The sequence below is a fragment of the Hemicordylus capensis genome, chromosome 4, assembly GCF_027244095.1.
Source record: "Hemicordylus capensis ecotype Gifberg chromosome 4, rHemCap1.1.pri, whole genome shotgun sequence".
Taxonomy (NCBI): Eukaryota; Metazoa; Chordata; class Lepidosauria; order Squamata; family Cordylidae; genus Hemicordylus; species Hemicordylus capensis.
The window spans coordinates 221,719,427-221,742,344 of NC_069660.1; the positions used below are offsets into that span (position 1 = coordinate 221,719,427).

The window sequence follows — 22,918 nt, forward strand, 5'->3', positions numbered from 1 at the left end:
GGAAGGCCTTGCATATTGACTACCCTGGAAGGTACTACTTGCTGGAAGGTTTTGCATATTGACTACCCTGCCTTCTCACATAATAAGCCTCTTGCTATGAAACACTTTCCAATATTCCACCATGACATTCTGTGCCAGAAGAAATGATATATTAAGAGTAACGAGCAATTGGTACTTCACTCATAGCAAGGATTGCAACATATAAAGGAACGTTTTCAGTGTCACCATTCAGAGTCATTCACCTCGTAATACATGTAGACCTCTGGCTATACATGTTATGTTTTAATTCTAGACAATACACAATGGCTGCTTTCATGCCATAGTTTTGTGCTTGCTCATCAGATGGGTATCAAGATGATGCAATAGAAGCCCATTGTAAACTGGGTCAACCAACTACAGCCACCATTTCAAAGATAACTAAATACACCTCCAGATCATCCTTGGTCATAATTTTCACCAACCACACAGAGACTCTATGGTTCAGTCTCAAACCTGATCACCACATATGAGCCAGGTTGTCAACAGATCATCAGGCAATCTTGTGTTGTTGATCCACAAGAGTGGCCAATTGTTCATATTGGTGAGCAGCCATCCTGCCAAACCTTCATCCATTGAAGCATGGAGCAGAGTTCCACTATAGTAGTGTCCATTATAACCTGATAATCAGGGGAACCAAATCACCCTGATAATCAGGGGAACCAATGTAACAATTATCCAGAAGTTGTAGAACCTGAGGATCCCATTTTGGGGAGAAGTTATGTGTTGGCTGTTTCTCTTCACAACAGGGGGCTTGTTCACAACAGGGGGCATATTACATGCTTCCTTCTCCAATGTGGAAACATCAAACCATGCCCATGTTCACCACCACTACTCATTCTTCACACTATCGGTCATAGCATCTTTGAAGGATGAGAAGTGCCACCGCTCTATAGATTCCAAAATTCCATAAGCTGCCTATGCATCGTATATTTCCTTATATTTTAAAGCTATTATGCATTACATTAACTGGGTGATCTCTAATATTAGAACCATATTAAAGGGTATGCGTACTTAGTGTACTTTTTTCAGTGTAGTCATGAAAGGCTACAACTCTAAGCAGTTACAAGGCAGTAAGGCTCATTTAACTCAGTGGTACTTACTACCAAGTAAACATACTTAGGATTGTATTGTAATGCTGTATGCACATTGCAGAACAACCACGATGTATTTGTGCCATTATGACATTATCATCATCCTGTCCTTGAATATTTATTGACTTTTTCAATGTCTGCATACATTGGGTTATGTTAGGCAATACTGATTACTTATTTTTTCATCTGTTTTGGCCATTGGCTGTAAATAAAGTGTCTATCTATTTTTTCACTTGTATTTTTTAATACATAACCTTGCAGGATATGAGAACAGCAGCAACATACAAAAATAAACAGGATTTCAAAAGCAGTAAACAAAGAAGCACTGAAGGATATGTTCCACCCACAGGTGACAGTTGTGAAGTTCATAGTTAATTGCAGTGTGGGAAATTTGCCCTTAGTCAAACTATTATTCTCTCAATAACAACAGCAACAACAACTTGATAGCAACTTATCTGAACCAATTCCTTGCACATTCAGTGCAGATCAGAGATACACTGATCAGATACACCATATGCCTCAAAGCAGCAGTGACCTATAATAAAAATCTAGTACAGTTATCCTTCACCAACCGTGAAGGTTCCATTCTGGCAAAACCTCACCATTGGAAAATTCACGGTTGGCTTGGTAAGCAATTGAAATCAATGGGAATCAGGGGGTTAGGGGAACTGCAGTTGCAAAAAGACCAAAAAATCAAAGAAAAAAGTACCTCAAAAATGCCAAAAATCACCCAGAATCTCTTAAAATCACCAAGAATAAGCAAAAGGAGTGAGTAAATTGAATCTCTGGAAAAATTTGAACCCCCTAAAATTGTTCAAAGTCACTTTTGAACCCCCAAAGCCCACTCAAATCACTTTAAATCGTGAGAAGTCAGCAAGAGGAATGAGTGGATTGAACCTCTGAACCTGCACCCCCCCAAAAAATTGGGGGGAGACCCCAAATCACTAAAAAAAACACAAAAAACTCACCAAACCAGGAAACTCGGGCCGCAGTTAGTAAGACTGGTCACAATTTCCCAGTCACGGATACTCAAAACCGCAGTTGGAAAAAACGCTGTTGGCAAAGGATGACTGTATTAAATATATTTGCTCCTAGAAGTCTTATTTAATTGCTGAATAGCATTAAGCTTTAGCCTCTCCATAAAATTATATTGTGGCATTGTTATATTGCCTGAATCATTTATATCCCTTAATAATTATACTTCAGTTTGCCCTATTAATACCTGTAACAAACTGAACTGATGATTTCAAAGAGTTGCTCACAAAGATTGTAACATTTCTTGAATGATCACAGTTAGTCCATAATTGTGAAGATCTAATATGTGTTGTTTATGAATTACAATTTAATTCCCATTAGCATAATTCTGCTGTTATCATTGTCATCTTTCATATGACATAGTGCTGAAGCTGCACTATTCTGTAATACTTCACAAAAACAAGAAAGATTTAAATTTTCCCAATATATTGGGAATCACCTGTTGATGCTGATGCTTCATTATTCACACTGTTGCAGTCATGTGTACATACGGTATCTATCCAAATCCAAGACTACACTTTTTCCAGGTTCTTTGATGTTAGAATCAGGGGGTCATCTTCAAAATCCTCTTCCTTTTGGGCAAATATAGGTATAACTTCCATTTATCCTCTGTTTTTAAGGGGCTCGTCTTAAATTCAGTGTCATCTTGTATTAGGATAAGTATGGTACTACTGTGGAACTGAATAAGTCTATCACTATGGTTTTGCCCTAAGGCAATGGCTGGTCAGAATCAGGAATTTGACAAAAGAGCACAGGTTTCTGAATGGTCCAAGATTCTTCCTAAGAAGAAAGTGAAGGAGCCATCAAAGGTGACTCATCCTTCCCAGCCCTTCAGCAGGATGTGTGAGTGCTAAGGAACAAAAGAACAAGAAGCAACTCAGGACAGACAAGCAGTGACAAGCAAGGAAGCCTAGACTTAGTTTTTTGGAGGGGCTGAATGGAGAAGCTGAGAGCTGAAGCATCTTGCAGTGCAGGGCTGCTCTCTGGGGAGAGTTGATGTGATTTGTTGCTGATGGCAATAGGACGGTATCTCAGTGGAAGAGCATCTATTTTGCATGCAGGAAGTCACAGGTTCTGTTCCTAGTGGGACTGGGAAATATCTGTCTGAAACCTGGAGGATTGCTGCCAGTCAGTGTAGACAATATTGAACTAGATCAGGGCTGCTCAACTTCGGCCCTCCTACAGATGTTGGTTTACAATTCCCATAATCCCTGGCTATTGACCACTGTGGCTGGGGATTATGGGTGCAGCGGAGAAGTAACTTGCCTAGGGAGCAAGAGGTTGCTTGTTCGAATCCCTGCTGGTATGTTTTCCAGACGATGGAAAACACCTATAACGGGCAGCAGCGATATAGGAAGATGCTGAAAGGCATCATCTCATACTGCACAGGAGATGGCAATGGTAAACCCCTCCTGTATTCTACCAATGAAAACCACAGGGCTCTGTGGACACCTGGGAGTTATTCACACATGGCTTCATGCTGCGGGGTAAATGTTGCATTTTAAAATTTTATTGGCTTTTACAATAGCTTTACAATTCAACTACATTCATTTATTTGATTAAGTAAATATTGACTTCCCACTTACCTGTCTGTGCAGTTAACATTAACTATACATATAAACCATTGCTATAATAATTCAAAACATACATACTCCACATTGCTACTCGATTTTACCCAACCCAACCTGCTGTTAATACTATACTTCAAACCCTGCTGAAAGGTCCATATTAGAAAAATAGTTCTTTAAGTAAAGTAAAAATGGTTCCCAATCTTCTTTGAAACATTCCAAATTTTCATCCCTTGTAAGTTTTGCCATCTCAGCATATTCCAAAACATTTTATCAATCAGTCTTTTGAGGGCATTTTATTGTCTTTCCATTTCTGCGCATATACTATTCTAGCCGTGGTTGCATACATAAAAATGTCTAATTTCTTCTGGAGAACTCTCTTGAGTTATTCCCAGCAGGAAGGACTCTGGCCTCTTAGGAAATGTCATTTTAAAAATGTTCTTCAGCTCATAATATATATCATATCCCAAAAAGCCTTTGCCTTCACGCATGACCACCACATATGAAAAAAAGTTCCTTCACATTGTCCACATTGTCCACATTTCCAACATTTGTTTGAAACATTTTTATACATGAATGCTAATTTTTTTGGTGTCAAATACCACCTATACATCATCTTATAATAATTTTCTTTTAAAGTATAACATGCAGTGAACTTTAAATCAGTTTTCCATAATTTTTCCCAAGCAGCCATATCTATATTATGACCCACATCTTGAGCCCATTTTATCAAAGTTGTTTAAACCACTTCATCTCTTGTTTCCTCCAAAAGCAACAACTTATACATCTTAGAGACTAATCTTTCATCATTTTCACACAACCCCTTCTTGAATCTCAACATTTGATCCGCAAATCCAACTTTAAGATCCTTATAAATTTCATTTAGCTGATGGTACTGAAACCAGTTACTAACCAGATTTTGTACTTCGTTTAGGTTTTTTAATTTACAGCCCTTCTCTTGAAAACATAACAAATCCCTATAGGTACCCCATTCAGATTGCATATTTGTCTCTTTACATGCCAAAGCTTCAATCAGGGATACCCATAATGGAGTTTTACATTCCAGCCATTTTTTGTATTTTACCCACATTCCCATTAGACTCCCTCTTACATAGTGATTAAGAAAGTCTTTATGCACTTTGGTTTTATCATACCACAGATATGAGTGCCAGCCAAACCTTCTATGCTTCAGGGTAAATGTTGAGCAAAGCCGCTTCAAATCACATTTGCAGCATTGAGGGGGCAGCCCCTCCCCTCTGCTCTCGGGTTTTGTTTTGATGCAAGTTCACATGGCATGCCTCTGTGTTGTGTTTTCCTTCTCCCTAAGGGTGGGGAAGATTACTAAAGAACTACATCTGCATTTCTAAAGAGAGTATCCCTCTTATCATGCTAATGCTTCTACATCAGTGCCTTTCCCTATTTGCTCCAGCATTTTCAGAAAAAGTAGCTTAAAAACAACCTGGAAATTTTTTTTTTAAAAACCTGGAAATAACTTGAGATAAGCTAGAATTCACAAGACAAAGCCTGATTTGGGAGTGGAGTGGGTCCAAGGATCTCGAAGGGACTTCGGGGTAGGTTTGGCTGGTGTGTGATCACACACACTGTCTTCCAAAGGAGATTTTGGGTAGAAGCCCTGTCTGTAAAGCCCCCAGGAATCGACACCAACTCGAAGGTACAACTTTACCTTTACTTCAGTTCAAAAACAGCTGCTGGGGGGGTGGCGGGGCTAGGTTTAGAAAGCCTAGAAAGCCTATCTATCTAACTAGATAGATCAAAGTTATGTAGAAGGCCATGGTGTATTCTACCAAGAAAACCACATGGCTCTGTGGTCGCCAGGAGTTGAGGGCACAACCTTTCCTTTTCCTTTTATGTAACTTGTAGAGGTGCATTGCTGCTTACTTTCATCTGATGCTCAATCTGTATATTTGTAAATCAACCCAATATTACAAAGAAATGTGAAGCCTCCAGTGCTCTCTCCCCTTTAAAGGAAGTCAGATTAGGTAGTTCTGGCCCTAGAGCTTCCCACTGCTCAGGGAATTGAGGAATTCCCATAATACTATACTAAAAATAATCAGGCCCCAATATGAAATGTTTGCTTCTTTTCATAAACTTCATTTGCTGTTTCTCAAAGCAATCCCATTTTTTATTTTCCCCACTGGACAGGATAGCATAATGACCAAATCCTTCTTGTGCTGGCAGGATATAAAATTAAATTGCTGTTGTAGAGTGGTATAGCAATGCAATTGCACTGATGGTAGGATGTACCAGTGAAAACCCAATGCCGGTGGCACGTCAGCAGGTAGGGGAGTGGGGAAATGAGCAGCACTGGGGATGTGGCAGCGGAAGAACATAATTAGTGGGCATCTTTAGTGAAGTCCTGCAAGGTTCCATATTGTCTCCAATGCTTTTTAACATCTACATGAAACCGCTGGTAGAGATCATCAGGGGATTTGGTGCAGGGCGTTACCAATATGTTGATGACACACAATCTATTTCTGCATATCAGCTTCATCAGGAAATGACATGACTTCCCTAAATGCCTTCCTGGAGGTGGTAATGGGCTGGATGAAGGATAATAAGCCGAGGTTGAATCCAGATAAGACATAGGTACTGATTGTGGAGGGTTGGGACTCAGGAGATAGGAACCTCGGGACATAGGAATACACTCCCCCAGGAGAACAGGTACATCGTTTGGGAGTACTCCTGAACCCAAAACTCTCTCTGGTTCCTCAGATTGAGACAGCAGCCAGGAGTGCTTTGTATCAGCTTTGGCTGATATGCCAGATATGCCCATTTCTGGAGGTTAATGAACTCAAAACAGTAGTACATAGGTTGGTAACCTCCAAGCTAGACTTCTGCAATATGTTGTACGTGGGGCCGACTTTGTATGTAGTTTGGAAACTGCAATTGGTGCAGAATGCAGCAGCCAGATTGGTCTCTGGGTCTCCCGAAGACACCATATAACACCAGTTTTAAAAGAACTGCACTGGCTATCAATACATTTCCGAGCATAATACAAAGTACTGGTTATTACCTATAAAGCCCTCAACGGCTTAGGTTCAGGGTATTTAAGAGAGCTCCTTCTTTGTCATAAACCTCGCCTCTTACTGAGATCACATGGAGAAGTTTGGTTAGAGCTGCCACCAGCTCGTTAGGCAGAGACATTCATTTATTTTATTTATTTATCATATTTTTACACCGCCCAAAACTTATGTCTCTGGGTGGTTTACAACAAGATTAAAAAGTAAAACATTAATTAAAAACAAAACAAAACAAAAATTTAAAAGCAAGAAATGTAAAACACAATTTAAAATTTTTAAAACAATATTCTAAAAATAACATTCAAAACAATCAAAACAATATCAGTTAAACGCCTGGGTGAAGAAATGTGTCTTTAAGGACTTTTTAAAGGATGTCAGAGATGGTGAGGCTCTTATTGCACTAGGGAGCGCATTCCAAAGCCTCGGGGCAGCAGAGGAGAAGGCCCGTCCCTGAGTAGCCACTAGATGAGCCAGTGGCAAATGCAGACGGACCTCTCCTGATGATCTCAATGGGCGGCGGGGTTCATTACGAAGAAGCCGTTCTCTTAAAAACCCAGGGCCCAAGCGGTTTAGGGTTAGGGACCAGGCCTTCTCTGTGGCTGCCCCAGGGCTTTGGAATGTGCTCCCGGTCAGTATATGAGTATCTCTATCTCTGGTTGCCTTTACAAAACCACTTAGACACACCTGTCCTCTCAGGCCTTTTGCTAAAACTATTTTAACTTGTTTTAAAATATTGGTTTAGCATTAGTTGCTAAAACTTCTTTTTATAGTTTTATTTTTAAAATTGTTAATCGTTTTCATTGAGTTCTATTTATTGTTTTAAGTGGTGCACACTGCCTTGAGACTTAGGTGTTAGGTGGTCTATAAATATAATAAATTAAATAAATAGATAGATAAAATATTAAACCTTCCTCAAGAGTCTCTTTGAAAGGCACAAGAACAAAAATAACAGCTGAAGCTCCCCATTTCTCTATCATGCTGTCAGAACCCACTCCACAGCTGATGCATAGCTTTCAATAAAGTGTAGCCATTTCAGCTGTGTCTGTGTTCTTACATTGGTTCACAAATGCCCTCCGTTGTTACTCACCTTGGATGTCGTCATGATGGGATAAGTAATCGGTTCTCCACTGCAACTCCCCATTAGGGCTGAAGGTCGTCCTGGCAAAATTAAAAGCATGTTGCAGGGGCTGAATAAGGCAGCTAAGGTCCTAGTAATGTGGCTATTAGCCCACGTGATAGTCGGTGTGGATGGCTAGAGTACTAGCCATCCTATTCTCAAAGATGTATGCATGACTTTTTCCAGATCTTTCTTCTAGCAAACTTAAAGGTAAAGTATGCCATTGAGTCGGTGTCAGCTCTCGGCCACCACAGAGCCCTGTGGTTGTCTTTTGGTAGAATACAGGAGGGGTTTACCATTGCCTCCTCCTGCACAGTATATGATGATGCCTTTCAGCATCTTCCTATATCACTGCTGCACTGCCCGATATAGCAAACTTGGGGCCCACTTAATGCTAAATCTGAGCTGTTCCTCTGACCATTGCTCCACATAGGCCCCATTCAGTACTGGACTATACAACGGGTAACCCTTTGTCTCCTTCATGCAGCTGAGGAGAGAAAGGGAGTGTGTTATGAATTAGGTCCCTGGGAGACTACAAAATTCCCATAATGAGTCTCTCCTTTGCCTGGTGCTGTTGCTGAGATGCCATTCTCTGGATTGGGAAGCTTGGGTTCTAGGCCTACTGTCTTTCTCTTTTCCATCCAGTGTTATTGTTCCTGGCAGTAAGATGCTTGTGGAGGTTGCATAAGCATCTTCCAGGGTGCTTTTCAGATTAAACCCTACAACAGTGTCATTACAGACCTGCTAAGTGTGCTTCCGTACTTCCTGTGTTGTGACACCGCAGTCCCTGCACTGACAGCAAGGTGCCGTTCACATTTCCGATGTCTTATTTCGGATTTTATCTTTGCATTGTAGTGCTACAACATTGCAAGTCCGTTGCAGAATAATAGCTGTATTTTCCTGTTGTAGGAGTTTGTGATTCTGGGGATCGTTTTCAAAACGATTCTCCCAAGCCAAAGTATTGTTGGATTGTGTAATCTGGAAAGTGCCCAGGAGTGAAGACTGAATCGACATCTCTTGTTTCTCATTGTAGCCCATTTTCCAAGTGAATTACTTGCCAGGTCATCGTGGTTCCTCCTGTTATTTTGTAGCGCCCACGGTTCCTTGTCCACACGATACTATTTTTCTTGCAAATTGTTTGTTCTCATCACACAAGCACCAGTACTGTACCAGAATGTTGTGTGCAGTCTGTGAAGGAACCTCAGAAACTGAAATCCTTCCCTAAGAAGCCAGTCACCTCACCTATGGTTCTTTCTATACATACATGTCCTCATCACTGCACTGTGCTGGGAAGATGGCATGAAGCTGTGCATTGTGTGTGAGAGAGGATGTAGGAAAGCTCTGTAATATCATCTTAGCATTTCTTCTGTCATAACCGCCCTGGAAGGGGTGCTATTGGAAGGGCAGTATATGAATCAGATAGATAGATAGATTTTATGTTGATTGGTGCCTCTGTGTATGGCTGTGGCCCTGATTACTGGCACACTGAATAACATATACAGAATGAATGATGGGGGGTTTCCATGAAATTTCTAATTTGAACATGTTCTGAAGCCCTAAATTGATTGTGATCTGATTTAGCGAGGTGAGTCTCACAATCAGTGAGACTCGCTTGAATGGGGTTTGCCCGCTCTCTACGCAGACGATCATTCCTGCAGCCCTGGGCGGCTGGATCAGCCACCCACACAGCTGCAGACTTTGTCATGGAGCTGGCGGAGGTTGCGAGGATCGGGGGCCACGTGTCCCCTGGAAGTTCCAGGATGCCCCGCGCAAGTGCACAGGGCATCCTGGAGAGACCTCCAGGGCCAGGAGGCTTGTTTCAGGCTCCCGGCAGGGGTCTCCTCATGTGTTGCCACACCGTGAGCGGAGCACTTAACCCCGTCTAAGGGGAGGAGGAATTAGGAGGGTTTGCTGCTGGGAGCCGCATGGCTCCCATGGCAGCACACGATCCTTCAAAAGCGGGCTAGGCTCCCTTAGCCCATTTTTGGTGGATCGTAAGAATCTCCTCAGCATGTTCTTAGCCTGCTTTCCAGTAGGCTTATGAGATCACCCGGAATTCTGTGTATGTCCGTGTGTGTGTGTCCCCCACCCATCAACTTCGCAATGCCTGGACCAATATGAACCAAATCGGATACAGTTGTAGGGACCCATAGAGAAACCTCAATGGCATAGTTTGTGATTATGTCATCCATTCCAATCTAAGATGGTGGACACAAAAACTTTTGAGGCACAAGTGGGCTAACTTGTGAATCGCCTAACTGATTTGAACCACATTTGCTACAGCTGTAGGGACAGATAGGGATGCCCAAATGGTGTGGTGTGTGATGATGTCATCCACTCCAATTCAAGATGGCAGCCGCATGAACAGCTGAGACACAAGCAGGCTAATTTGTGGACTGTCTAACCAATTTAAACCAAATTAGGTACAGTTGCAGTGAGTGACACACAGGGACACCTCAACGTCATAGTCTGTGATGATGTCATCCACACCAATTCAAGATGGCAGACACGTAAACTTTTGAGGCACAAGTGGACTAACCTGTAAACCAATTAACCTATTTGAACCAAATTTGCTACAGCTGTAGAGACCCATAGGGACACCTCAACAGCGTAGTTTGTGGTTATATCATCCACTCTAATCCAAGATGGTGGACGCATAAAATTTTGAGGCACAACGACACTAACTTGTGTAGAGTCTAACCGATTTGAACCAAATTTGATATAGTTGTAGTGAGTGACACACAGGGATACCTCAAGGGTGTAATTTGTAATGATGCCATCCACCCCAATCCAAGATGGCGGATGCATGAACATTTGAGGTATAAGAGATCTAATTTGTGGACCTCAGTTTGAACCAATTTTAGTCCAGTTGTAGAGACAGTGAAAGGAAAGTAGGCTGATTAGTTCTTACTAGAACAATGTGTTTTTTAAAATTATATTTAGTAAACAAACCTAAAAATAATATGTTTTACCTGCTGTAGAAATACATTTTCCCAGTACTCAAAAGTATTTGAAATATTTGATTGGGGGTGGTGGGGAATAAAAAAATACAATGGCTAACATTCAGACTAATGTTGTACTTGTGCAATGAACAAAAATGCACACACACAAGAATGTCACGTAGCTGAGCAGAAGCTCAAAGCTGAGCAATCTCTTGTTGTCTTGGTCCACATGTCCAAAGATTGTGCTTGTATAACAAGAACAGCAGGGAGCTTTACATAATTCCCTGTAACATATATGGACTGAGGAAGGTTTCACAACAGGAGGCATGCCACAGGTTGTGAAAGCGCAGCCTGTTGCACCAGTGCACTAGTCTAGAACACAAGCTACCAACTTGGCAGAACTAGCTAATGCAGTATTCTTCACTGTAAGGCCTGGGGGCCAGTGGGAGCCCTCATCAACCCTACGTGCGGCTCCCTGACTAATTTTTATTGGGGCTGTGCAAAGCTTCAGCCAAAGCTGGATACTTTGCACAGTGCCCCTGGCACCATGTAGTGACAAGAAAATAAATAAAGCATACTGGGATCTATGAAATCAAACCAACAAGAAACAAAGAGATCCCCCACCAAACTGTCCACTAACTATGTGATGAAAAAACAAGTACAACTTTATCCAGTAAATCTATGGTAGAAATTATATTCAATCTAAGACAAAACAAAACAAGTGGAAATGGTATCAATGAAACAATTGTAAGGTATGAGAAGGATGATAAAGTCCATAGTGTGGGAATTGATGTGATGCATAAATGAATAAGTCCACATGACGGTGACACAGTGACCTCCATTTCGAAATGGAGCTTTCTCAAGTGGAAGTTTGTCTTGACAAAGTAACACTGATCCATCCACATGCTCCAAAGTTCTTTTTCACAACCACCTCTACTGTTTCTAGAATGTTCTCTCAGTAAAGCAAGTTCTGTCAGTTTCCATTTCGAAACAGAGGTCACCATCGTATGGACCTATTCGATTATGCATCGCATCAATTTCCACACTATGAACTGTATCATTCCTCTCATACCATACAATTGTTTCATTGATACCATTTCCAGTTGTTTTGCCTTGTCTTAGATTGAATATAATTTCTACTATAGACCTATTGGACAAAGTTGTGCTTGTTTTTTCATCACATGGTTAGTGGACAGTTTGGTGGGTGATCTCTTTGTTTCTTGTTACCATGTAGAGATGACCATTCTCACCGTGCAGTGCTGTGCTTTAGCCAGTGCAGGGGTGGGGCGGGTTCCTCTAAGGAGAGTGGAGCTCTCTTGAGCCCCTACAGCCTCATGGAAAGTGTGCCCAGAGCACTGGCATGTGCAGCCCTTCCCTGTGCTTTCCTTCTAGAGCTCTTAAGAGAGGGCTCTGTTTCTTTTAAACGGCCCTGCCGTATAAAGTAATGTACTGGGGGAAAGTAATGTACTGGGAAAAGCACAGTAATGTGTGGAAGTCAACACAGTGGGAAATGGCTCTCACACTGAAGTTTTTTGGGTTTTTTGTTTGGCCAAAGGTACTCCCATTTGCAAAATAGTGAAACTCACTGAACTAGCGCAACAACTTTGCAGTGTTCGTTAGAATGTCAGCCAATGTGACTTAGATGTTGTATTCAAACCAATTCAAATGTATAGTTAGAAATTATTTTTGCTGTAATACTTGGAAATATTTTAAGACATGAAAATACACTAGCATGCACTCCTATCACACTGTTCACATGTTAAGGAAAAAATTGATATTGCAATATAGGAGAATTTTTATGACCCAATATTTAACCTTTCCTTATCTTCAGTGTTGTATTAGGTGCTATATTGTCCATACTTGGAGGCCTTTACAATTCAATATACATTAAAAAGTCAGTGTGGTGCAGTGGTTAGATTGTTGAATGTAGGTTACAGTAACGCAAACACAAATCCTCACTCAGTCATAAAACTCTCACCTTGGGCCACCAGCTTGAATCACCAACTTTCAGCTTAATCTAACCCAACTCATAGAGTTGCTGCAAGGATACAATGGAAGAAGACTATGTATTCTGCTCCATGGAGGCAATGTGCGATCCAAATATGAATAAAACAATGGAATGTTAAGAACTGGCAAAAGGGTATGGGACTGAGGCATGACAACAAACTTAATCTTTATGCCCTTCTTTCCTGTTAGTGAATTACTTCATAATTGTTGCTTAAGTTACCTTTAGCAACAAAAAGGCCATTGGCACAGCATATGCCTTTTCTCAGTTGTAAGCTTTTAAAATTGACACTGATCAAATAGTAAAGGCCAATTTATAATGTGCTACAAACAGTTCAGAAAACAGACACTTACCATCTTTTAGGGAAGGCCCCAGATTCAATCCCCAGCATCTCCAGATTAGGCTGGCAAAGACACCAGTCTGAAACCCTGGAAAGCCACTGTTAAAAGTTCTTACAGTCCCAACGTTGATGAGTATTAAAAATGATTTCACAATGTAATTTTCTCAGCTGTGAGGTAATAGGAGGCCATGTCCTCAGCTTGCTAAAAACAATAGTACTCTTGATTATGATGTCCCAGTCAATGGAGATAACCATTTCTCCCCTGTTAAAGGATGTTTCATCTTGAAGCAGATTGGCAGAAATTCTTGTTTCATCACAAGAAGACATTCATGCAGCCTTCATGTCTTTCTTTTTAGAAGCATTGATCATCAGTCTCTCATAGCTGTTGAATTAATTAATGAACTGATACTACAGACCCTGTGGGTTTCTCATTAGTTGTAGTGTGTTTTATTTCCTAGAAATGAGATGCATTGATTCCCTTCGGTTACTTCAAGCGAAGCTTACAGGCTTTCCACTCATGGTATCTTTGGCCTTGAAAATAAATGCTCCAGAACAACTTGCTCAAGCAAAGCTAAGAAAGTGGATATTATTGCAGATTCCTTCAAGCTTACTGGCAAAAAATGTGTACAGTGATAGTTCAAGCCCACATGGGAAATCTGGCTTCAAATCCTCAGTTAGCTATGAAGCTCATGAGATGGCCTCGAGCATGCCATTGGCTTTTAGCTGCTAGGGCCATTGTGAGGCTGACATTACTTTTGAGCTTTCAGTTTATATGTAACAATTGAGAAATGTATGTATACATAAACGTAATGTAGAAATAGGAGAATCAGTATGGTGAAGAAGTGTGTCAGGCTAGGCCCTGGGAGACCAGCATTAACATTCCACTTAGCCATGACCTTGGATCATTCATCATCTCTCAGCCTAATCTACTTCACAAGGGCTGTTGTCAGGATAACACAGAAAGCTGACACCCTATATATCACCCTGAGCTCCTCTGACAAAAGGCTGGGATAAAAATGAAAGGAATGAATATAAATATTGACTTTATAGTACTTGAAATATTTCTCTCTAATATTTCCCCTGCTAACTGAGCAAAGAGGCATCTTTTAAAAGTGGTGATTCTCTTTATTTAGGAGGGGGAGAGCTGCTGACCCCAGCACAGCATCGCTCCAGTAGCTGTTGCTGGTGTCAACCTTATGTTTCTTTTTAGATTGTGAGCCCTTTGGGGAGAAGGGACCATCTTATTTATGTATTGTTTCTTTTTTCTATGTAAACCGCTTTGAGAACTTGGAAGGGCGGTATATAAATATTCATAGTAGTAGTAGTAATATCTTCATTTCCCCCCTGGTATGTCCTTCTGCTCCACTGTTCTAATTTCTTCTTCCTTTTATGGAGGCACTTCTTTTACCAGTTTGAGGTTTTATTTAAAGAATCCCAATGAAGCAATTCACTGGTATCTGCGATCTTGCTCCAAAATGTCAGAAAACAAACAACTTTTCCAGTCAATAATCATTTCCCCCAAATAGCAACAGAAATAAAAAATAGACTCAAAAGGGTAGTCTTTTCCCCTTACAAATTAGGTGGACTCAATTTCATTCCTAGATTCAGCTTTCTGTTTCTCTCTACCTGTTGCTACTACAAGTTTGGAATGCTGCCAGCATACAAAGGTTCCAGACGTGAAGTAACAGTTGGTGGCCAGTACCTACATTGTTCTGAAAGCACAGCGAAGCTATAGAACTAGAGACCATACCTTTGTACATTAGAGGGCCAGTGTGGTGTATTGGTTAGACTGTTGAATGTAGGCCACAGAAACCAAGCACAAAGAGGTTGTATCCAAAGAAAGTTAGCTGTGACTAAGTCCCCTTGAAATTAATGGGACCTTGTTTTTCTAATTACATTTATATCCCACCCTTCCTCCAAGGAGTCCAGAGATGTGTACATGGTGTATGTTTATGCTCACAACAGCCCTGTGAGGTAGGTTAGGCTGAGAGAGCCATAACTGGCCCAGAGTCACCCAGTGAGCTTCATGGCTGAATGGGGATTTGAACTCGGGTCTTCTCTTGTCCTAGTCCAACACTCTAACTACTACACCTCACTGATTTCAGTGATGCTTAACCATGATAACTTTTCTTCAGAGAGCATTCTAGCAACATTAGAATACCCACTCCAATTTATGAGGATGTTGAAAAGGACAACATTGCAAATCCACTCTTCCCGAGCCAGCTTGACAATGGAATGACAGTAGCTGAAGGCATAAATAGTGTAACTAACCAGTATTGTGATCGTCTGCATGCAGCTCCAGAGGGAAAATGTGTATGTGTTGCAAAGGTGGCTCAGCAGTATATGTTAATTCATGTTAAATATATGCAGTTAAAGTTGCAGACAAGCAGAGATAGCCCAACGTACTGTGGCGCCTGAGGCGAAGCATCATACTCTGCTTTGCCCCACATACCTGGTAGAGGCCAGACCCCTTTCAAAACCAATCCTTGAAAGCGGAATGGAGGGCAGGGAGGAAAGAAAGATTGCCAGCAGTCTCTTCTCTTCCTGTGTTTATTGCATGCTTTGCAAGCTGCCCTGCTAGCACCACAACAATCTACTACCTGATATGACCACCTCAGCTTGCCTCATGAAAGCACCACCCCTGCTGGCAAGTTTAAAAGTGACCAGGAAGCTACCCTGGGCATGAAACTGAGAAGTACATGCAATGCTTCCTGCTTTAGCTTCTTTGATACTATAATTAAATGTTCAGCTTATTGCTGTTTGTTTGTTTTTTGGTTTTTTGTTGTTGTTGTTTTGAGGTAGAATAACTGAGTGACACGATCCTCCTTATAATCAGATGCCAAGAGCACAAATTATAATTATTAGTTATTATTTTTTTATTTATTCGATTTCTATACCGCCCTTCCAAAAATGGCTCAGGCTGGTTTACAGATGAATAATACATAAATAAGATGTCCCCAAAGGGCTCACAATCTAAAAGAAACATAAGATAGACACCAGCAACAGTCACTGGAGGTACTGTGCAGGGGTGGATAGGGCCAGTTACTCTCCCCCTGCTAAATAAAGAGAATCATCACATTAAAAGGTGCCCCTTTGTCAAGTTAGCAGGGGTTATCCCACTCACATTACATTGTGAGTACATTACATTACATTACTCACATTACACAATGTGAGATTATCCCACTCACATTACATGACATGGTAAATGGGAGGGGTTACTGCCTGCTTCATCACCATGCACTACACTAGCAACCAATAACATGTGATACAGAGCAGGAATTAGAGGAGATAAAGGCAATAGACAGTGGTACATGGAAACTGGCCTTTGCGGTGGCTTTGAGCTACAGCTAGCTTACAGTGCTTTCACAACCTTCTGGAGACATCGCAGTTTAAAAATATATACATAATGTCATGAAGAATCTTTAAGTTTATGATTCATGAACCAGTTTCACAGCTGGCTAAGGAAATGTAGAAACAGCATTGTACTGTGATGATTGTACGATCTTTTAAAAATATATTTTTAAAAGAGTTTAAAATAAAAGATAAGAAAACAAACAAATGGATCATAGAACAAATCAATCCAGGATTTTTAGTTGAGGCACAAATGACCAGGCTCAAACTATCATACTTTGGACACATTATGCGAAAACCCAGCTCCCTTGAGAAATCCATAATACTGGGGGGAAAGTTGAAGGAAAGGGAAGAGGACAACCAGCAGCAAGGTAGATGGACTCGATTACAACAGCAATGAATGCACCACTGAGTCACGGAGACCTTAAAGGCCAAGTTGAAGACAGATCATTCTGGAGAGAATCTATCTATGTGGTTGCTAAGAGTCGACACCCACTTGACGGCACTTAATCAATCAAAAAGGTTCTACTTTTTTAAAAAGGAAGATTAATCCCCAACCCCTTTTTACTACTTGCTTTTTAAAAAAATGCTTTTTAAAAAACTCGATTGAGTCAAGAGATTTGTGATTTGTTCCTTTGGGGACTTCTGTGGCTCAAATTCCATCAGTTGGGCCCTATGTGCTGCCCCCATTTAAAGGCTTACTGAAGGGTACAGAATATTCCAACGTATAATCAAGAATGAGGCTGCTCTACTCCAGCTGCCAGCTATTTATTCTAAGACACGAAGTGAAGAGCAAAGGAAACGAAACTGCCACTGTCACAGTTGAAAATGAACATGATTCACTTGAGAGGCAAATAGCAATGTGGTAAAGGTACTAGAACTACCCACAGCCCAATATTTTATTATATATATTTTTATTTAACACATTTATATACTGCCCAAAATGCAAGTCTCTGGGCGGTTTACAACAAAACAATAAAAACAGATTAAAAGATTAAAAACATTACAACAATTAAAATGTAAAATGTTAAAACTATTAAAAACACAATTAAAACAATATCTAATTAAAAGCCTGAGTGAACAAATACATCTTGACAGCCTTTTTAAAAGTTGTAAGAGATGGGGAGGCTCTTATTTAAGCAGGAAGTGTGTTCCAAAGCCTCGGGGCAGCAACAGAGAAGGCCCGTCCCTAAGTAGCCACCAGACAAGCCAGTGGCAACTGCAGACAAACCTCTCCAGATGATCTCAATGGGCGGTGTGGCTGATAGCGAAGAAGATGTTCTCTTAAATACCCAGGGCCCAAGCTGTGTAGGGCTTTATAGGTTATAACCAAAACCTTCTATTTTGCCCGGAAACTTATTGGCAACCAGTGTAGATCTTTTAAGATAGGAGTGATATGGTCTCTCTGAGATGACCCAGAGACCAACTTGGCTGCCGCATTCTGTACCAACTGCAGTTTCCGGACTATGTACAAAGGCAGCCCCACATAGAGCGCATTGCAGTAATCAGGTCTGGAGGTGACTAGCAAATGTACTACTGTTCTGAGGTCATTTATCTCGATAAAAGGACACAGCTGGAGTATCAGCCAAAGCTGATAAAAGGCACCTCTGGCCAGACTGCACACCTATTCCTTCTGGGGAAGTGTGACTCCATCCAGAACGGGCAGATTAAAATCATCTCCTGAGTTCCGACCCCGCACAATAAGTATCTCTGTCTTATCTAGATTCAGCCTCAGCTTGTTATCTCTTATCTAGCCCATCACTGCCTCCAGGCAGGCATTTAGGGAGGTTATGCCTTCTCCTGATGATGTTGACATGGAGAAAAAGATTTGGGTGTCAGCAGCATACTGATAACACCCTGCACCAAATCTCCTGATGATCTCTCCCAGCAGTTCCATGTAGATGTTAAACAACACCCGAAACAATACGGAGCCCTGAGGGACACCATACCGAAGTTCAGTTTTTGAAGAACAACAGTCCCCGAGGAACACCATCTGGAATCTGCCCGAGATGTAAGAGTGGAACCACTGCAAAGCAGTGCCTCCCATCCCCAACCCCCTCAGTCGCTCCAGAAGGATACTATGGTTGATAGTATCAAAAGCCACCGAGAGGTTCAAAAGGACCAAGTCACACTTCCTTCTTCAGTTCCCAATTGGAGATCATTCATAAGGCTGACCAAGGCAGTCTCCACCCCATAGCCCAGCCGAAAGCCAGACTGAAACAGGTTTAGATAAGACAATCAGTTTCATCCAAGACTGCCTAGAGTTGGGAGGCCACCACCCTCTCAATTACCTTGCCCAACCACAGAAGGTTGGAGACAGGCCTATAGTTGCTCAATTCTGAGGAATCCAAGACAGGCTTCTTCAGAAGTGGTTTAATAATTGCCTCGTTAAGGCAAGGAGGCATCCTGCCCTTCCTCAGAGAAGCATTTATGGTCTCTACTAGGCCTTCTACAACAACCTCCCTGCCGGATAGTATTAGCCATGTTGGGCAAGGGTCAAGAGAACAGGTGGTAGGCAACATCGCTCCAAGCAGCTTGTCCACATCTTCACAAGTCACAAACCTAAACTGATCCAGCCTGACCACATAAGAGGAGTCACTGGACAACTCCGATTCAGATACTGCAGTAATTGTGGGGTCTAAATCCAAGTCGGCCCGAATAAGAGAGTTTTTCTCCACACACAAAATCATTAAATACGTCACAGTGGGTTTGTTCCAAATTCTGATTCAAGGGAGGAGGGGCAGTTACTAGCCCTCTCACAACCCTGAACAACTCCGCTGGATATGAACTTGCAGATGCAATACACAATATAAAAACAAGGCTGTGATCCTACAGACACTTGAATGGTAAACATTTCTCTTTGCATCTAATCCCCTCAAAAAATCTTCCTACACATATTCTGTGTGTCCAACTTTATTTGGATTTATGGAATAGTAATGGCTAATACAGTCACAGCATCAGGAGTCACATCCATTGGGAGAAAAAGGCAGGTATTTCAATTAAGAAAGCCTAACCCCTATCACTGGAAGCCCCATCCCCCTTTAATCTTAAGCACAACCATCTCCTTTTGAAGCTTTTCTTCATAATCATAAGGACTAGAAACTTTACTTTACTGAGAAGTAAGTAAAATATTTACATGGTTTAGGGATGGCCAGATTTGCAATGCAACTTGAAAACAGCCACATTTCTAGACTTCAGACCACATATATTGGATGCTGCTGTATTCTTTTCAAAGCAGAAGTTTAGAGGAACACATACCCCTATACATGGTAAAGTTGGGGCTGTGCTGAAAATATACCTGCCCTGAGATCATCGGGCAATGTACCTACATGTTCTTGACATGTCCTTTAATGGAATGTGTGGAGTGTTCATCTGAATTGCCCCACTACACGTACTCCAAATCTCTATTTAAACAGTCCCCAACTTTACCATGTGTAGGAATACCAGTCTTTATTCTCTTTTTAAAATGGAATGCTAGCTTTTCTGCTTAGTAGTAATAAGTTTTAATAGCAAGAATGGAGTTATGTTAACAGTTTTTATTCACTTTTCTAGGAATGCTCTTAACTTCACTTTACCAAGACATCTAAGTTTTGTTCTATGTCTATATACTGTAGAAGAATTGAGACTGATAGAATACACTTCACACAAGAGAAAATAAAGCTACCTTGAGCACTGAAAATGTAAAAATGCCGTAGCCATGCCCATGCTCAGCCAGCCAACCAAATCTGAATTGACTGGAAGGGAAGGAAGAGAAAAGCAAGCTCAAGAGCTTGGAGAATTACTTCAGACAAGTCGACCCCGCACAGAGCATCTGTGCGCTCTTTGGGGTCGGCGGTTACCTCTCCCCCCCGCCTTTTGCCCCAGTCTCTGCTTCCGAGCCCAGCCACCTCTCCACTCCACTGCCAATTCTGCCCCCCCTTCTTTCCTCCCTCCTGGGCCTTGCCTCCGCCACCTCTGGCCTCTATGGCCGGGCCACGACAGCGGCAACCAATCCTCCTGGGTGCACCTCAGCCAATCAGCTGGACTCTGGGATGCACATTCCAAGGCACACCCAGGAGAATTAATATAAAAGACTAGCCGACCCCGCACAGAGCATCTGTGTGCTCTTTGGGGCCTGCGGTTGCCTCTTCTCCCCCACCTTCTGCCCCAGTCTCCACTTCCAGGCCCAGCCGCCTCTCCTCCCCACCACCACTTCTCCCCCCCCCACTTTCTCCCCACCCCTCCTGGGCCTTGCCTCCATGGCTGGGCTGGGCCCACTGCTGCCTCTGGCCTCTGTGGCCAAGCCTGCCGCTGCCAATCCTGCTGGGTGCGCCTCAGCTAATTAGGCCCTTCCACCGCCCAGCCAATCAGCTGGGCGCTGGGACCCACATTCCAAGGCACACCCAGGAGAATTATATATATACTAGCTGAACCCGCACAGAGCATCTGTGCGGTAGTTCACTTCCTTTTGGGGGTTAGTTGGGAGAATTTGTTTGGCTGGTCCTCCCACAGCTCTCTCACTCACTCACTCTGTCCCCCCCCAACAGCTCTCTTGCTCGCTCTGCCCCCCCGCCTCTTTCGCTCGCTCTGTCTCTCCCCCGTGCGCCTCTCCCTCTCGCTCTGTCTCTCCCCCGTGTGCCTCTTGCTCGCGCTGTCTCTCCCCCCGCGCGCCTCTTGCTCGCGCTGTCTCTCCCCCGCGCGCCTCTCGCTCGCGCTGTCTCTCCCCCGCGCGCCTCTCGCTCGCGCTGTCTCTCCCCCGCGCGCCTCTCGCTCGCGCTGTCTCTCCCCCGCGCGCCTCTCGCTCGTGCGCTCCCCCACGCGCCTCTCTCGTGCGCTCTCTCTCTCCCATGCACAGCTTGCGCTCTCTCCCCCATATGCCTCTCTCGCTCGCGCTGTCTCCCCCTGCGCCTCTCTCGCTCGCGCTGTCTCTCCCCCCACGCCTCTCTCGCTCGTGCTGTCTCTCCCCCGCGCGCCTCTCTCGCTCGTGCTGTCTCTCCCCCGCACGCCTCTCTCGCTCACGCTGTCTCTCCCCTGCGCCTCTCGCTCGTGCGCTCCCCCACGCGCCTCTCTCTCCCCCATGCACAGCTCGCGCTCTCTCCCCCACATGCCTCTCTCGCTCGCGCTGTCTCCCCTGCGCCTCTCTCGCTCGCGCTGTCTCTCCCCCGCACCTCTCGCTTGCGCTGTCTCCCCCCACGCCTCTCTCGCTCGCGCTGTCTCTCTCCCCCCCGCGCCTCTCTCGCTCGTTCTGTCTCCCCCTCCCCGCATGCCTCTCTCACTCGCTCTGTCTCTCCCCCTGCGCCTCTCTCGCTCGCTGTCTCTCCCCCCCACGTGCCTCTCGCTCACTCTGTCTCCCCTTCCCCGCGCGCCTCTCTCACTCGCTCTGTCTCTCCCCCCCGCCTCTCTTGCTCACTCTGTCTCCCCCCCCACCTTCGCTAGAGTCTGCGGCCACCACCAGGCCCGCCAGCGTGGGCTGGCCAATTCTCCTCCTCCTGGGTGTGCCAGCCAATCAGGCGCCTCCACAGCCCAGCCAATCAGCTGGGCTGCCGGGATGCATTTTCCCCAGGCACACCTAGAAATATATATATAGAAGATATAGATGATCCTGGGAGCTATGAGTAGCTCCCAAGCTGACTAATGCCCTCCATTGTTTCAGAGAGTGAATACATATCCTATAGCAAGGATTCTTATTTTCTGTAAGGGCCCATTCTAGTTTTCATTGAGTTGCCCTGCCATGAGAACAGTTTATTCACTATACAAAATTGACATGATGAATTGACTTCACAATTGCCCTGTTTAGATATTGCCCTCGGGTATTTGGACCTCACAGGAGCAATACACAGAGAACACCTGTATGAGTTTTTCCTCATTTCTTCCAAATGGCGGAAGCTGGGCTGTGTAGGCAGAGGGTGCAGCCAGTGAGCAACAGTGATGGGTACAGTCCCACTTCCCACTCATGTGAAACTCATATTAACAAGTAAAGTGAAAATATGAAATGTATGTTTTGTGAAAGGAGCCTTCTTCATACGTTATGAAGAGGGGGTGCTCACGCTTAGGAGGGCAAAAGTGGAGAGGAGTTCCTGCCACCCTGTTGTGTCAATTGCACCGACAAACATGCTTACGATGCTGTTTGCCTGCAGGGGGAGGCATCCTTGAACATGCTTACGGCACCTCCCCCTTCATACAAAGCTGTAAGCATGTTTGTCAGGCATGATGGGGTGACTGACAGTGGAGTGGTGGGGCTTTCTCTCCACCGTTGTCCTTATAAGTGTGAGCACCTGCAGGGCTCATAACGTCTGAAGAGGGCTAGGGAGTTTTGGAACAGCTATCTTCTCTAAAGTCCACTAATAAGACTTCATGCGGACTATTTTGTTGCTAATTATGGTTTAAAAAAAGAAAGAATAAAGAAATAA

At 43.3% G+C, this 22,918-nt stretch overlaps 1 protein-coding gene across 2 annotated transcripts in view; it reads right to left on the bottom strand.

Annotated features, from left to right (window-relative positions):
- Positions 1–13,265, bottom strand: part of ADNP2 (ADNP homeobox 2) — a 35,250-nt gene extending 21,985 nt beyond the window's left edge. Inside the window, exons 1-2 of one of the 2 annotated variants that reach the window (XM_053243216.1) lie at positions 13,192–13,258; positions 7,862–7,932 (exon numbers count right to left, since the gene is read on the bottom strand). In XM_053243216.1, coding sequence (XP_053099191.1) covers positions 7,862–7,915 — 54 coding nt within the window. In that variant the 5' untranslated portion in view covers positions 7,916–7,932; positions 13,192–13,258. Of the gene's footprint in view, positions 1–7,861; positions 7,933–13,191 lie in introns of both variants that reach the window. The other variant, XM_053243217.1, reaches the window with a different exon arrangement.
- Between the last annotated feature and the right edge of the window lie 9,653 nt (positions 13,266–22,918).